At 43.3% G+C, this 18,110-nt stretch overlaps 1 protein-coding gene across 1 annotated transcript in view; it reads right to left on the bottom strand.

Moving 5' to 3' along the window:
- Positions 1-18,110, bottom strand: part of KRT222 (keratin 222) — a 54,316-nt gene that overhangs the window by 11,456 nt on the left and 24,750 nt on the right. The window contains exons 5-8 of the mRNA XM_066586421.1: positions 17,845-18,001; positions 8,981-9,151; positions 3,659-3,790; positions 1,044-1,264 (exon numbers count right to left, since the gene is read on the bottom strand). Of these exons, the coding sequence (XP_066442518.1) occupies positions 1,044-1,264; positions 3,659-3,790; positions 8,981-9,151; positions 17,845-18,001 (681 nt within the window). The remainder of the gene's footprint in view (positions 1-1,043; positions 1,265-3,658; positions 3,791-8,980; positions 9,152-17,844; positions 18,002-18,110) is intronic.

Genomic DNA, 18,110 nt, shown 5'->3' with positions numbered 1-18,110 from the left:
AATGCAACGATTTTAATAAGAACATGTAACTGATGGTGTTCACAAGTGGAATAGTACCTTGACAGCGAATTAATACCCAAATACTAGGTAACAGGTTTCCTTTAACACTGTTGGAAGTCGCAATCTTGAAAGCTGCAACTCCTGATTTCTGTGTCCCTTTGACAACACTTCCTGTTCAGCGTTACCATAGGGGCCATAACAAAATCCCCATACTTAGGTACTAGCTTGAATAGGGGCATTAAGAGGATGTCCACTTTAGACAAACATTACTTATTAGAAGGGGCCTTTGACAATAAATTGATCACAAAATGTCCCCCTTCTGAAATCCCTATGGCAGTGTTTAGGTTCTAGGTGGAAACATAGCAGTAAGTGTTTAAATTCCTTGCAGCGCCACCACAGGGGAAATTAAGCATTACACTTTTCTAGTTTAATTTAGTGCTTTACTGTATCTGTGTAATACAGGACAGGACGAGTCCTACAGAGCAAGAAACACTCTTTATAACTGCTCTTCGCTCTGGCCAAGAGATGAAGATCCTGAACAGAGAACCTCCCTCTATTAACTGAGAATTCACTAATACCATACAGAATGCCAAAATATTTTATCTAAAGTGGTCAATCCCTTTAAGACCTTATTCACGTGGGCAAGTGGAATTTCGCATTCCGTGTGAATAGACTGTGAGGACAACAATTTGGATCTCCTTATAATTATTGCCATAACTGAATGCATGTAAGGACTTAGAGATGGAGTGTTATGGTAATTTTAGGTTTGAGGACTTTAGAATACTCTATGGTACACGACGTCATGTGGGTTGTGCCACTTCTAGCTGTTTTGCTGCAGGCAGCAGACAGCTCCATACATTGTGCAGTGGTCCGGGTTGGTACTGCGGACTGAATCCTATCAAAATGAATGGGACTCAGCTAACAGTACCAACCTAGACCACTGCACAATGTATGGAGCTGTCAGTTTTCTGCATCAAAACAGCTAAAAGAGGGATAAGCCCTTTAAGAAAAGGATAAGTATGGCTTAAATTTGATTGGTGCACCTGGTCTCTTCACTCTCCAGCAAGCTGCGATACGTTGAGATTTCCTTCTCCAGCTTCATGTTGGTGTTAAGGAGCATCTTGTGCTTCTGTAGTTGTGTCCGCACTCCTTCTCTCACCTCCTGCAGCTCTTGCTGTAAATCAGCAATTACAGCAGACAAAGCCTCCAGCTGCTTCTGGTGCTGCTGCTCCGTTTCATGCAGGGTGAACTTTAGACTTCTCTCCTTTGAAACAATATTAATAATGCATTTAAGGGGGAATTTGCTAGAAACACAGAATTTCCTATTGAAATTATTCATTAGAGTTTACAAAAATCTCTTAAAGCGTACCCGCACATTCAAGTGACTTCTCAGAATAATTTGCCATATGTGTGTACGCGACAAATAACAGTATTTCTGGCTTGAATATTACTTTTACCATCCGTTTTTTCCTGTGCAGGGTGTATATGTAATTCTCAGTTCTCTCTGAGCTGGTGGGTGGAGACTGTTGCTGTAATATCTTCTATAAATGCACATGGAGAAAACAGCCGATTGTGCACTCTAAGGGCGAGCACCCACTGGCGTTTTTTTACCTGCGTTTTGCGTTTTTCCTGCACAGGCATAGAGATAACATGTGTTCCTGTCCACTGGCGTTTTTTTTGCGTTGCGTTTGCGTTTTTAACATAGGAACTGTCAGTTGCATATGTGTCCTTATTTTTCTCCTAATGCACCCATGAAAGTCAATGGAAATTAATGGAAAACGCCGTGAAAAACGCGCGGAAAAATCGCGGGAAACGTGGCGAAAACGCTGCGTTTTTTTCCCGCGGAAAACGCAAACGCCAGTGGGTGCTCGTCCTAACTGTGTGTATCACGCAGAGACACAACATCATAGACATACCTGGATGGTGTTGAACCAGAAGGGGCCTGTTTTTGAGATATGTGCAGATCCCAGGTGGGACCTGCATCTATCAAATAATTATGGCATGTACTGTGGATATCAGAGGCGTAACTTGAAGCTCCTGGGCCCCAATGCAAAACCTGTAACGGGGCTGCCAACTATAATGCTTTACTCATAGTACTGGGCTCCCTGTATGGAAAGAAGAGGCTTTATGTGCCCCCTAAGGCTCCTGGGTTTGGGTGCAACAACATCCCCTATAGTTACACTAGTGGTAGATATGGTATAAATGTCAGAGAATATCCCTTTAAGGGCGAGCACCCACTGGCGTTTTTTTACCTGCGTTTTGCGTTTTGCGTTTTGCGTTTTTCCTGCACAGGCATAGAGATAACATGTGTTCCTGTCCACTGGCGTTTTTTTTGCGTTGCGTTTGCGTTTTTAACATAGGAACTGTCAGTTGCATATGTGTCCTTATTTTTCTCCATAGAAATTAATGGAAAAGCCGCGAAAACGCCGCGAAAACGCCGCGAAAAACGCCGCGAAAAGCGCGCGGAAAAAACGCGGGAAACGCGGCGAAAACGCTGCGTTTTTTCCCGCGGAAAACGCAAACGCCAGTGGGTGCTCGCCCTAAGAGTGTTTTATTTTTTATTTTTATGGTACTTTGATTATGGGTGGAGGATGGGGTCCATAGAAAACTTTGAAGTTATGATGTCATTCTGCAGGGATACTTCTTAAAGAGTAAGATGCAGTTAGGCCCAATGTTCACATGTTTATTTATAAAATCCGCACGTTGCCCCCGCACGGGAGTTCTGTGCGTCTTGCTGCCCATAGGGATGCATTAGCATCCGTAGGACAGCTAAAAGCATGCGGACAGGATTTCTTCCTGGCATGCGGGTCACACACACGGGCAGAAATCGCAGCATGCTCCTTTTTTTTGCGGATCTGCCGCACAGACGACTCCCATGGAAACCTATGGAAGCCGTCCGCATCCGCGGCAGAGCTGCAGTTGTTTTTGTGCTGTGCCGCGGATAAGCGGCAGAGCAGGACATTTTTTAAAAATGGTGTGCACTGCACATGCACTGGTTAGTTATGTTACTGCAAGGGGATTGGGATTTTAATGAAAAATACAACTTGGACAAACCCCCTTGTATTAACTTTAGAGGTATTGAACAGTGTTTGGAATACCCCTGTAAGGAACAATGAGTTGTACATTCGGACACGTTATTTGGAGCACAGGTGTTGTATTTGGCTGCAATTTGCTTGACTGTGCAGCACCTGCTCATCAGAACAACTGCTGCCATCCTCTCTTGACCCCATTTGTCGACAGGTTGTTTACGACTACAGCATCCCCTTTTGCTGCATGTATTTCCTCGATCAGGCCATTCTCTGTATACTCTCCACACCGCTGCACAAGAAACCCCACGAGCTTGGCTATATCCTAGCTACTCTAGCACCGATGGCCAGGCCTCGTTGGAGGTCGCTCGATTTCCCCATCTAATGTGGATTCACATGAAACTGATCAACGAAAGACTTGTCACGTGATTTTATGCTGCACTCCGGGGTCTCGGCTCTAATTTCCATACAAGGAAGCTCCGATTGTGAACGGACCACGGGCTCTAATATATCCTTATATTCATATATAAAGGATCCAGACCCCAATATTGTAAAAGTTCTGGAATTCAAGACCAAGAGCCACATTCACACTGGGAAGACTAGGAGAGCCAATGCTCATGGGAAATACTTACCATTACTTGGAGGGACTCAATTTCAGCCTGTAGGCATTTCCATTGCTTCCTGGCTTCGTGGAGACTGGCCCGGGCTGCCCTTAGTTCCTCTTCATCTTTCTGCATCTTCTGCCGGGCTTCTTCTTCTTCCAGCTGAATGGAAATGAAGTGACAGGATCATAATGTATCTGATCTTTGAGTACGATAGGTCAGACGATAACCACTGTAGACTGACAAGGAAAATTGGACAGTGACAGATGATGGATATAATCTCAAGGACACAACTAACTTCTTTAATATTAATATTCCTTCAACACAGGCTCTCAGTCTTCACATCCTGCAGCGCCTCCGACAGCCCCATGAACTCTAATAGACAGACTATGTAGCCAAATGTAATAAAAGGCCGGTTTCACACAAGCGAATTGTAACACGTACGTAATACGGATCCGTAACACAGATGTGGTGCGGATGACACTGCAACCGAATCTCTGCATTGTCCTCTATAGGCACGTATATAATTACATTGCGTATTGGCGGCATGTACATGCAATGTACACATGTATACAATTTTGCCGCTATATGCGGCAGTTTGCCGGGTCACCGCCGTCTCCAGAGCTTGTAAAACCCCATGTGACCCCCGCAGCGTTTTACGCTTACGGCTGTGTGAGCCCGGCTGCAATAGTTATTTTTTTGTCGCCCTTTATCCTCACAGCAGTATCAGTTCTTCTAGGTACTCTTGCATGGAGTCAGGGATTTTGTCGGATTATAGCCAGGTGTATGATTAACTAATTATACCAAACAGGTGATAATGATCATCATTTTCATGCGTAGGTTGAAACTCAGTCATTAACTGAAACAGAAACAGCTGTGCAGGCTGGCTTCAAACAGGCGTAAGCGTATTTATGCAAGCATTTGCGTGATCGGCTTTGCGTTTTTGCGCAGATGTGTGCATATTTTATTGTATTTTTTGCACATGCATGCCCTGCGTATTTGCATGCACAAAAAACATGCTGTTTTTTTTTGTATGATCAAAATGCACATGTTAAAAAAAAACGTGACCAAACCTATTGAAATCAATGGGTTCTATTTACTGCGTATTGAGCATGCAAATGTTTCACGTGTAATACACAGCGCAAATGCATTTGTTTGAGTAAGCCATAAGAGTCTTAAAACTGGGTGAAGAAGAGCCAAAGTCTGCTACAAAGGTGAGATTGTGGAAGACAGTTTCATGTCACAGGTCATGCACCTTGGCAAGACTGAGCACAAAAACAAGACACAAGGTGGTTCTACTGCATCGGCAAGTCTTTCCCAGGCAAAGATTTCAAAGCAGACTGGGGTTTCAGGATGTGCTGTTCAAGCTCCTTTGAAGAAGAACAAAGAAGAGGGCAACATTAAAGACTGTTGACATATCACACTTTCTTCCCTTTGAAATCGGAAGATATACAGCAGAGTCATCAGATCAGAACTGGCAGAACCCAGTGGGACCCAGATAAACCCATGTACTATTTGAAGAAGTTTGGCCAGAAATGGTCTTCATGGAAGAATTACATCCGAAAAATATTCCTTCCACGTAGAAACAAGGCCAAGCGACTCAACTATACATGAAATCAAAAGAACTGGGGTGCAGAAAATGGCAGCAGGTGATCTGGACTGAGGAGTGTCTGCAGGTAGTAGTGAGGCATGGGGGAGAGAGATACAATAACGAGTGTCGGCAGGCAGTTGTGAAGTATGATGGAGAGCGGTACAATAATGAGTGCCTGCAGGTAGTAGTGAAGCATGGATGAAATAGGTACAATAATGAGTGTCTGCAGGTAGCAGTTAAGCATGGGGGAGAGTAGTACAATAATGAGTGTCTGCAGGCTGCAGTGAAGCATGGTGGTGAGCAGTACAATAATGAGTGTCTGCATGTAGTAGTGAAGCATGGGGGAAAGAGGTACAATAATGAGTGTCTGCACGTAGCAGTGAAGCATGGGGGAGAGGGGTACAATAATGAGTGTCAGCAGGCAGCAGTGAAGTATGGTGGACAGCGGTACAATAATGAATGTCGGCAAGCAGCAGTGAAGCATGGTAAAGTGCGGTACAATAATGAGTGTCTGCAGGTAGCATTGAAGCATGGGGAAGAGAGATACAATAATGAGTGTCTGCAGGCAACAGTGAGGTATGGTGGAGAGCAGTACAATAATGAGTGTCTGCAGGTAGTAGTGAAGCAGGGGGAAGAGAGGTACAATAATGAGTGTCTGCAGGTAGTAGTGAAGCATGGAGGAGAGAGGTACAATAATGAGTGTCGGCAGGCAGCTGTGAAGTATGGTGGAGAGCGGTACAATAATGAGTGCCTGCAGGCAGCAGTGAAGCATGGTGGAGAGAGGTACAATAATGAGTGTCTGCAGGTATAAGTGAAGCATGGGCGATAGAGTTACAATAACAAGTGTCTGTATGTAGCAGTGAAGCATGGTGGAGAGCGGTACAATAATAAGTGTCTGCAGGTAGTAGTGAAGCATCGAGGAAAGAGGTACAATAATGAGTGTCTGCAGGCAGCAGTGAAGCATGGCAGAGAACAGTACAATAATGAGTGTCTGTATTTAGCGGTGAAGCACGGGGGAGAGAGGTTCAATAATGAGTGTCTACAGGCAGCAGTGAAGCATGGGGGATTTTGCCCTTTGACAGGGCAAATTACGTATGCAGATCTAGGGCAAAAACTATGTCAGAAAGCCCCGGATTCTGACATGATTTTTTTAGGTGGAATTCGCCATGGAAAATTCCACGGTGATTACTCTGTGACAACACACACTAAAACTTTTGCACAGTACTGTATATAACTAGTCAGTTTTATGGTGTAGGAGTGATAATGCCTGTAGAAACTGTAATGGCCACCATATTAGTTTCCATAGAAAATATTTAAAGTGGCGGTCCAAGAATTCAACAAACTGGCCAGTGCCCATGTCACCTGTAAAAAACTAGTCCTAGAACAGGTGAATGTATCTCAAGACAGGGGGGTGTGTGTAGGCCAGGGAATAACTATGGACTGGAAAGGAGTCTAACGCCATACTATTCCTTCCTGTTAGGTTTACCATTCAGACTAACAGGAGCAAACAGTGTGGTGTAAGACCCTGCTGCCCACCTATGCCGTGGACCCTTTCTCATGGGCTACACGGATGGCGGCCATTCTCTGGACAACTCCTGTTGCAGAATATATGTGACATGACCAAATTTTAACGCTTCTGTTGGCAGTCCTACAACATAACTTTGGTGACAGTCCACAGAGGAAGAAAGGCAGAGAAGGGAAACGTTTTTTAGGCTGACTATCCTCATACTAATAAAAGTAGTGCCAATATCTCCATAGCAAGAGAAGGCCTCTTCGCATTTCACATGAACTGATATTATATCTCACCCCGCTGGGATCAGATCCTCCAGTACTGATGACACAAGGCCATAAACAGAAATTCTATACATTTAATTATTCATCAGATGTGACGATTCACAGAGAATCTCCTGGTATTGATCCTAGTCCATTCAACGTAAACTATAGATTTTAAACTATACGTGTCAACTTCCCTTTTTGAGAACTAGAAAGGTGTCGGCTGCATCCAGTCAGGCCATATTTCGATCGGCCATACTTTCACTGGGTTCTGCCCTTTTTATATCAAACCCAGTTTGACGATTAGCTGATTGAAGTGGGTCTGGCTTCAGATGTTCTACTGACTAACTTCAGTAGACATATAGTATGACTGGCCATGTAATACATAAATGAACACGGTCCTCTAGGGTAGGAGCCATTATCCCCTTCGATGATGCCCATGTGCCCTATTAGCGCTCATGAACAGGTTTTGTCTTAACGAGTCAGCCATTTCACTCCGCACTACATTGATCATCTCTCCCTAGTGTCCTATCCTGGCAAAGGGACTAACTGGTCCCAAAATGCTTTGCTGTTTCTAGTCCTTTAGTAATAACTTTTTGAGTTTTATACAAGCACATAGTAAAGTTCTACTTTGAAGAAAATACCTTCAATTAAGCATGATTAATGGAGGACACTGTATGTCTCTCGTTATCTTTTTGACATGACTACAGCCCATCATACCTATGCATTCCATGGACAGCCCAATCATTTCAGTGGGCACTGTTTAATGCTTTTTTTCTGCAGTGGTGGCATTGGTAGGTAAGTCAACATCTGCTGCCTGGCTTTCTCACATATTTCAGCTCACCTTTGATTTTCCCAGCTGTGGGGCAACCAGTGATTGGTTTATCATAGGACGATAAATTACGACCGACCTGAACAAGGTGTTTTTAACGTCCAGCTTGGACGTAAGAAGGATGAACTGAGCAGATTGATATATAGTTTTGTGAAAAAAGATTCAGCAAATTTTGTAGTTTATTGATTGAAATCGTGGCTTATTCTGAGTTCAGTAGTCCAGTGGGTGGTCCTCTCAGTGACTGACAGCCTTCTGTGCATCAGTGTGCCTATAGAGAGAGCTGTCAGCCACTGATAGGACCGCCCACTGGACTCCTAGGCTTAGAAAGAGTAGGGATTTTAATGAATAAAATCCAGCTTAAACTGAAACTTTTCCCACAAGACTATATATATATATATATATATATATATATATATATATATATATATCTCCTCTCAGCTCTTCCTGCTCTATAACATACAGCCCACAGATCAGACACCGTGTTTGATATGACAGCTTCCCTTTAAGTATTTCCACTGAATAAGTATGAGAAACTGACATTGCACCAATACATACTAAACACAGAAGACATAACTAATTCTTTCTAACTCCCTAATGAATGATTACAATGGGAAACTTTTTTTTTTTACTATAGTTCCTTTTTAGAGATAAGTTAACTTAGCAGAATGGAAGTTATGATGCAAACAATTTATAAAACAATCACAAAAGTCATATAAAGGGTAAAGAAAACGTGTTCGACTTCCTATGGAAGCTCTATAGGATACAAGAAAGGCCCGGTAGAATGGAAACCCAAGCAAATCCAATATCAATTATTAAGGATGAGGCCGGGTAATTCTATGAAGTTTATTGACATGTTCTTGAAAGGCCCGTTCACTATTCATGTCAAGGTCTGAAGGCCTTCTATTAATACGATGGTTAATTCTATTGATCATAAAATATTGCAAAGCATTGTGGGTGACGGGTAATGGCTGCATGCACACACACTCTTACACATATATATAATTTATAATAGATGGGATTTATCTGCAGTGCTACCGCCACTCCTTCCCCTGCATTGGAGAAAGCAGCAGAGGCTGAGTCAGGCTGACAATGACTCTGCATCCCTTTCCTGGAAGGTGCCTGCCTGCTTGCCTGCCTGCCTGAGTAATGCAGTTACCTGGATCCTGGCTGGAAGGTCGTCAGCGATGTGACTTGTGCTGATGAGAGCCTCATAGTGTCTTCGGATCTCATTGAGGAGCTGGGACAGTTCCATCCTGCTCCCATCCTCCACCGTAGCAAACTGAATATCATCGATGGGATGTTTTAACTGCTGCACAGCCTGGACCTTCTGCAGTGGGAGAGGGGGAAGAAGGAGTGAGGGAGAGGGAGGGAAGGAGACACCGACAAAGTCCTGAATGAATGACACTATCGTCAGCTGCACTTGTTACATTGAAACAGTCTACATAGAAAAATCATCAGAAAATAGAAATTCTTGCATCATCCTTCGCTTCTGGGAAAGCTGGGTGACAAGCTGATTTCGTGATCAGGCTACAAGGAAAGCTGGGTGTCAATCCCTTTGGGAGCTGTAAGGGTGGTCTTATGGGTTGTTACACAGCTTTTCCAAAAACAGATAGAAGCAATGGCAGCTTCAGACGAGCGTATGCACAAATACGTACTGATATGCACACGTATTGGCGCATTGAATTGTAATTTTATGCAAACACACACCCTCTTTATATGCATGCGTGACACCCCTCTGCTGTGATTTAAAAGGCTATTTAGCCTAATGAGGATAGATATGTTCTCCTGTTCATGGAATTGCGCAAAGTATTGTGGATGTTCTTGCTTTTCGCACGCTCAAGACTTCCACGGGGCCCTTGGTGTGCGAATACGCAGGAAAATAGAGTAATGCGCACGCAAAACAAGAAGAAGGAAATGAGAACGATCCTATTGAAATCAATGGGTTCTATTTTCTGTGTTTTGCGCAAGCGATATTTGAGCGCAAATACGTCCGTCTTTAGCTACTCTAATGGACGATTCTTGGAGTGAAGTAACGACAAGCATGTCAATCATTTATTTTTTTTTTTATGCAGCCCAACGATCGGGTGAACGAATATTCGGAAAAATGTTTGTGTAAATATGTGTAAAAGCGCCTTTAGAAATAGTGAAATAAGAATTTAAGGGCTCCTGCAGACAAACGTGGGCGCAGTTACGCTCATGATAGCGCGATGGTGAAGGTCCCGCTATCACATGCGTATTGGCACTTTTAACTGTACTTTCTGCGCTGCTGAGGACCGTTCACATCAGCGCAGAACTTACCTGTGCCGTGATTGAAAAGGCTGTGCAGCCTAATTGGTCCCCAGTGTTATCGATCTCCCCGCGAAACTGCGCAGTATCATGGAGATCGGGTGCGCATTTGCGCAAGCACATGGACTCCTATGGTGCCTTATGTGTATAAAGGAGCACAAAAGGTTTTTGTTTTTTTTGCATGCACGAAATGCAAGTGCAAATGTGAAAGTGTGAATAAACCCTCTGAAAACAATGTGCTCTATTCTCTGCGCAATATCCACGTAATTTCTGCATGTGCAAACACGCTTGAGTGATGAGACCCTAATAGCCCAGCAGAGTTTTGACACCTTTACAGTATATTCACACAAACAATTTATCCATCCAGGTTTTGGACCCCAAAATTCGTCCAGAAATCAGACGGAAATAAAGCAGATTATTTTAGCTGGTTTAACCCTTTCCAATCCAATTTGTATCCTGGTTTTCCTAGGGGGCTTACTCTTTCTGCTGTTATACAATGGCGCTATCTGCTGGCTAAAGCCAGTACTGCATGACGTGACACGTTGGATAGGCTCCGACAGCAGAGAGGCTGGCAATATACAGTAAGAGAACCCCGACGGATGTCTTCCAACATCGGAGCTGTACAGCTTTAAAACATAATGCCTTCAGACGTCAGACAGTGGATTGGAAAGGGTTAATTCACACACGCAATTTTTTTTTTTTTTAAATCAGACAAATAGTCCAAGCAAAAGAAATTATGGCATGTTCTATTTTGTAGCAATTTTTGGACGAAAATCGCCATTGAAGTCTATGTGTGAGATTAGAAAAACTCATTTGATGCGTTTGCAATACGTTCTTATCGAATGTAACCATGGTAACTATAAAAAAGTGTGCAGAACCTTTAATCACGTCATTTTGGCTATGAAGTGGTTTTTTTACATGCAAAAAAAAAAAGGGATGCGAAACGGATGAAAATTGTGCAGAAGAATCCCAGAAACGTGAAAAAAAACCACGTGAAAAATCGCATGAAAAAAATTGGTCGGAATTTTAAGGACTTAAAGGGAACCTGTCGTGTCACTACGGCACCAGAAACTAAGATATGATGCTGTTAGGGGACATGACAGGGAGCCGGGGATGTAACTTTTATACTCACCCGCGATCCAGCTTCGGAGGGCTTAATCACGGAAGCGGGCGAGTATAAAACAATACATCACCCGGCTCCCTGGCACGGCCCCTAACACCATCATACCTCAGTTTATAGCGCTGTGGGGGCAGGTTCGCCTAAGTGAATATAGCTTAAGGGCATTTTCACACAGCGGAATTTGGGGCAGAAAATTCTGCCTCAAAAACTGCGCCAAAATCTGCAGTTTTTTGATGCAGTTTTTGGTGACGCACTAAATTTGTCGTTGATGCAGGGAAAATCTGTGTGCGCATCCGAATCAAAAACCTTGGCAAAAACCGTGGATTTTGACATGGTTTTTGAGGTGGAATATGCACGCGGGAAATCCTGTGGCGAATTTCGCCGTCTGAAAGTGCCATGAGGGCGTATTCACAAAGAGTATCTTCCCCCACTAGTTCTATCCCTATCCAAAATGGACGGAACTCGCACGGGAAAAGAACCCATTTATTTGAATGGGTTAATTCACACTAGCGATGTTTCTCTATGACTGATAGTCCGAGGCAGAAAGATCGCTGCATGTCCTACGGGATGGCCGCAAAAAAGTATCCCGACACCTCAATGTTATGAAGGCTGTCGAAAAGAAAAATCTGTCTGTGTTGCCCATAGCAACCAGTTACAGCGCAGCTTTCATTTTACCTCAGCAGTGTAAGGAATAGCAACCAATGTGGAATAGCAACGGTGCCTTTGACACCGTGCCACATAATAGGCTAATATACAAAATGAGGCAGCTCGGACTGGGCGAAAACGTGTGTAAGTGGGTAAAAAATTGGCTCAATGATAGAAAGCAGAGGGTGGTAATAAATGGTTCGTACTCTGATTGGACCACAGTCACTAGCGGGGTGCCACAGGGTTCAGTATTAGGCCCCACTCTGTTCAACATATTTATCAATGACCTGATAGAGGGGCTGCACAGAAAAATATCAATATTTGCAGATGACACAAAATTATACAATATAATTAATGCAACGGAGGACAATGTGCGGCTACAAACGGACCTGGATAAGATGGGGGCTTGGGCAGAAAAATGGCAAATGAAGTTCAATGTTGAAAAATGTAAGACTATGCACATGGGCAGGAGAAACGGATGTCACAAATATTCACTTAATGGGGTACCACTAGGGAAAAGTGATATGGAAAAGGATCTGGGGGTATTAGTGGATAATAGACTAAACTGGAGTAACCAGTGCCAGTCCGCTGCTGCAAAGGCAAATAAAGTCTTGGGGTGCATTAAAAGAGGTATAGGGGCGAAGGACGAAAACGTTATCCTTCCACTATATAAGGCACTTGTCAGGCCTCACATGGAATACTGCGTACAATTCTGGTCACCGGTACTCAGTGCTTGAAGGGGTTCAAAGAAGGGCAACTAAACTAATACATGGAATGAGGACTGGAATACCCAGAGAGGCTATCAAAATTGGGATTATTCACTCTGGAAAAAAGACGGCTAAGAGGCGACCAAATAACCATGTATAAGTACATGAGGGGACAATACAAGGATCTCTCCCGTGATCTGTTTACACCCAGGACCACAAAGGTAACAAGAGGACATCCGCTACGATTAGAGGAAAGTAGGTTTCATCACCAACATAGAAGGGGATTCTTTACTGTAAGAGCAGTGAGACTGTGGAACTCTCTGCCGGAGGAAGTGGTGATGGCAAAATCCATAGAGGAGTTTAAAAGGGGACTTGATGTCTTTCTGGAGAGGAAGGACATTATAGGATATAAATCTTAGGTTAATTGTCAATCCTGGTATACAGGTAGGTAGGAACTATTAGGGGATGATCCAGGGAACAGTCTGATTGCCATTAGGGAGTCGGGAAGGAATTTTTTCCCCAAAAGGGCTAAATTGGTTTCTGCCCTTGGTTTTTTTTGCCTTCCTCTGGATCAACACAGGAGGATAGACAGGCTGGACTAGATGGACATTGTCTTCATTCAGCCTTACATACTATGTTACTATGTTACTATGTAATCACAGTGCAGCTTTCATTTCTTACACTGCTGAGGTAAAATGAAAGCTGCGCTGTGATTAGTTGCTAGGGGCAACAAAGACAGATTTTTTTCCCTTTTAGACAGCTTTCATAACAGTGTGGTGCCCGGACTGCTTTTCTATGTATTTTTGTGTGATTCCTCTTCAAGTATTGCCCATTATTTTTTGCGAGAGTAGAAAAAATGGACCAGAATTTGCGTGCCATGCGTGTTGCATGCAATTACGATACATTTTTAACGCATGTTACTATGGTAACCACGTGAAAAAAAACCTGTGGAAGTCACATGGAAAACAGTCAGTTTTTCACTGACCAAAATCGCATTCGCCTGTGTGAATACAACCGTAGGGCAGTTTTACGCGGCCGTATGTGCCGTTACGCTCACCGCTATGGGGCCTGGTTGCGCATGAACGAGTTTTTTCTTTTCTCCAGCCGTTTAAACTTTGTTTTATAGAGCAGGAGTTTGAAAAAAAATAGCATAAAGATATGTAGTGGGCCGAGTATTAACCACACGTGGGACAGATGGGGCGAGGACTAGCTTGTCTGTAGAATTAACAGGCAAGAATACCACTAGCGAAAATGAGACAACTGAAAGCCGTGGTTTCGTTTTGATTATCACGGCTGCATAATGGGACAAAACACGCCGTCTGTAAGCCTCACTGTTCTTTTTGTGCACGCAGGGCCTGTTCACATACATGTGCAAAACACCCTCCGCCTTAATTTAAAAAGTTTTTTCCCATTTTATTTTAGTTTCTCTCCTTCAAAAACGGAGCAGAGAGACGGAAACCTTGAACGGACACGAACGCAGCCTAATTGTGCTGCAAGTAAAGATCGTTAGGGCGGCTTCGCACGGGCATAAGGGCAAAAATGCACGCGTTTTAACACATTTTACCGTATTTTTTGCGTCAACGGGGACATTTCACGCGGGCGCAGTACACATCTGTGCTGTAATTTAAAAGACTATGTACCTAATTAGTTCTAGGCAGGGGCGTAACTATAGAGGCTGCAGGGGCTGCGGTTGCACCCGGGCCCAGGAGCCTTAGGGGGCCCATAAGGCCTCTCTTCTCCATATAGGGATCCCAGTACTATGAATAAAGCATTATAGTTGGGGGACCTGTTACAGGTTTTGCATCGGGGCCCAGGAGCTTCAAGTTATGCCTCTGTGCAGCATTGTTTAGGTATGGGTACGGGTACAGATACAGATAGAGGGGGGGGGGCCCAGCTCACGTTTTGCATCAGGGCCCCTGAGCCTTTAGTTATGCCCCTGGTTCCAGGTGTGTTCTTTTTTCCGTGAAATTGTGCAGCGTAATGCGCAATTACGCGGGTATAAGGTACACATTTGCACACCCCTACAGACTCCAATGGGAGCTTTGGTGCGCAAATGCACACTAAAATAGAGCATACTGCATTTTTGGGGGGGGGGGGCGCACATGGAATTTGCGTGCAAAAACGAAAATAAACCAGTGTAGGCCTCAAATCATTGCTACTGCTGAAGCCGTAGTATAAAGGGAAGTGTGGCAGCACTACCCCCTTACACATGCACACGGCTTTACAAGGTTCTTAGGCACAGCTGGCATGGACACACATGGAGACATATCCGTGTGCTGCCCGATACTCTCAGGTTCCGTGAGCTGTCCCATGAAATATTGCCCCTTGGACAGAAGGTATGCCTCGTCCATAGAGCAGGGTATAATTAACTGAATGATGGGGTTCTGACTACAACACACTGATCACAAGAATGGGAGTCCCCAATGAATGGAGCAGCGTTAAAGCATCTGCAGTTCTGTTCCATTGATTTCAGTGGGACTTCCGGGGCTCGCCGTTCTCAAGCACTCTGCTATCTCTGTGAGTCCCAGTAAAATGAATAGAGCAGTATCACATGCGTGGCTGCCACTACATTCATTCTGGGACATTCGGGCTCCCCCTTCTTGTACTAGGTGGGGGTCACAGCATAACTTCTTTTCTTGGGACCCTTTAAAGGGTCAAATATTGACTTGTAAGGTTGCTATCCAATAGGTGGCACTAGGGAGCCGCCTTTCTTCCTCCTTGCAAACAGCTTCTTAACGAGGGACCCTTTTAATTAAGAGAGATTGTCCAATGTAGACAGAGTTTATGCATCGCCACTACTTTGTAACAGGAAACTGCTGACAGATAATTGCGCGCTTGCTACAACTCGCCCATCCGCGAATCTTTGCTGAAGGGAAGAGCCACTCAGTAATCTCCAAACATATAATTATTAACGTAAACAATTTTTTTTAGCTGATCTCCTTTTTGACTGTGGGAACATGAAAAACGATTAAGTAAGATACTCTCGTAAAAAAAATTTGCATACAATTCTGAAGAAGTAATTCATATGCTTGTACTAGTGACTGATCTACGGACTGCAAACGATTATGGCCCGTGTGAAAGGTCCTTAAGTTTATGTGTCTTACTTTACGATTACTACACTGAATAGTACAGTCTCATCATTAACCCCTTAAAGACAAGAGTGTCTCAGTCCTAAAGGACAAAACACTTTTTAGTGATTTTACCCATGTGGTGGTTTTATGGCCTTATTTTTTATTCCTGGACTGACCAAATTATTTTTGCTGCGTTTTTTATCCTTCACATATAAGGTTTTTTTAAAATTACTGTATATACTCGAGTATTAGCCGACCCGAGTATAAACCGAGTCAATAAGTTTTACCACAAAAAACTGGTAAAACTTATTGACTCGAGTATAAGCCTAGCTATACTTGAGTATATATTAGGTAAAGAAAAGATGCAATACTCACCTCCCAGCCGGCGTCTGTGTCCCCGGTGTGATGGTCTCCTCGGCGGTGCGGCAAGCTGTTTGAGAATTCTCCCTGTCATCTCCCTGCTTGGCTTTAAATTCCCCCGCTGCCAGCGCTGTGTAAGTAAGCACTGTGATTGGATCGAGCGCCAGCCAATCACAGCTCGATAAATCAATCACAGCCATTCAGTGATGTCATCCACTGAATGGCTTGGAATGATCGAACGCCGGCTGTGATTGGCTGGCCCTCAATCCAAGCACAGCGCTTACCTAAACAGTGCTGATGGCAGGGGAATTCAAAGCTGAGCATGGAGATGACAGCGGGAAGAATTCTCAAGCAGCTTGCCACAACGCCGGGGTGACCATCTGGCCGGGAACACAGAAGCCAGCTGGGAGGCGAGTATTGCAGTTTTTTTTTTTTTTTTTACCTCACTCAAGTATAAGATAAGGGGGGCTTTTTCAGCATTAAAAAATGGCTGAAAAACTAGGCTTATACTCAAGTATATATGGTACCTTTTTTCACTGAATATTTTTTCCATTCTTTTATTTTATTAGAAGTAATGTGTACAAAAAGTAAAAAAAGGTTAAAATCTATAGCTCTTTATTTTTAAAAATATTATATCAGCATTAAAATAAAGTACGGTATGGGTTTGCCCTTTTTTTAAATTTTGATATTTTAGTGTTATTCTGTAATTTGTTTTAAACTTATTTTTGTATATATTTTTTAGCATCTATGCTCCCATGATGTCATATAAGAACTGTGGGGGACATTCACGCTGTATTTTTTCTTATTTCCTACTTTTCCACTGTAACTGGAGCCGCATCCATAGAAGTCCCAGTTACAGGGGAAAACATCTCCCAGTAGTGCCAATAGTCACTGTCAGAGTCGGTCAGGGGTCTGCTAAGACCTTGCAGTTCTGACATGCCCGTGGTCTGTTTATGTTTTACATGGCATGGTCTTTTCTTGACTGACCTCATCACTACGGATATCACTCCATCTTACGGGGTTGGTCTCCATGTTATGAGACATCCCTCTCAAGTAAGTTCTCTTGATTACATTTCCAGGCCTTTTTTTCACCCTAATCCTTTAGAGTTATTGTTTTCCTCTGTGTTTCTATCACTATTCCCAGATTACTGCATGAGTTATCTGGTGTATGGACCTGCAACCCCTCCATTTCCCAGTGGATGTATGAAGTACTTTAGGACAGGATGTCTATCATCGGCCTCAGGGACGTTGTCTAGGTGTAGCGGCCAAGCTAATTTTTTTAGAGTTGAGCCACCTACCCCAGGTAAGTCCCTATTATTCATTTAAACATTTGCTAAAAACTTCACCCAAGATTCTTTCCAAAGTGCTGTGGTTTTTGTGCAATACTTCCAACAAGACAACATGCCTTGTCACAAATCCAATGCTGTTTTATGTTGGTTTGAGGATATGGATGTTCCACGATTGGAACCTGAACCCTACTGAACATCTTAAGGAAGACCTGGAAGGTCAGGTCAGGAAATATGAACAACATTCATTTTCTTTGAGAAAACTCACCAGACATTTGCAGGTTGAATTGAGGGAAATACCAGCTAAAGTGTATGAGACGTCAATAGAAAGTATACTACGGAAAGCATCCAATGTCATTAGGGCCAAAAGTGGCCCCACTACATATTAACATATGTAAATAAATAGTACTCTTGATACTTGCTCACGTGTCCAATTACTTTTGGTAAGATAGAATACGTATCAGTGAATTCATGGGTTTAAACGCTACAGATCACTTATGCTGGATTAAGTTTTCCCAAATACTAGAAAGTGCCTCTTGTCATACCTCCTGATGATTTGACATTAAGTGCTGTATTTCCTCCTCCTTATCCATCATTATAATTTTAATATCTGTGATGCTCAGTGCCAATTCATTTGCCATCGCTTTCAGGACTTGGTTTTGCTGTGTGATCCGATTCTTCTCTGAAGTCTCTGTGGAAATCCTGTAAAAAGAGTTGAGTATCAGTAAAACATCTTCCAACATTGAAGATTTACACTGTACATTTTCAGCTAGTTATGCTTTTGATCTCTTCTTCCCCTTGTACTTCAGCC

This window comes from Eleutherodactylus coqui, chromosome 13, assembly GCF_035609145.1.
Source record: "Eleutherodactylus coqui strain aEleCoq1 chromosome 13, aEleCoq1.hap1, whole genome shotgun sequence".
NCBI lineage: Eukaryota > Metazoa > Chordata > Amphibia > Anura > Eleutherodactylidae > Eleutherodactylus > Eleutherodactylus coqui.
Note: the sequence above shows the minus strand (reverse complement) of the source record. Positions and strands in the feature narration are given on the sequence as shown.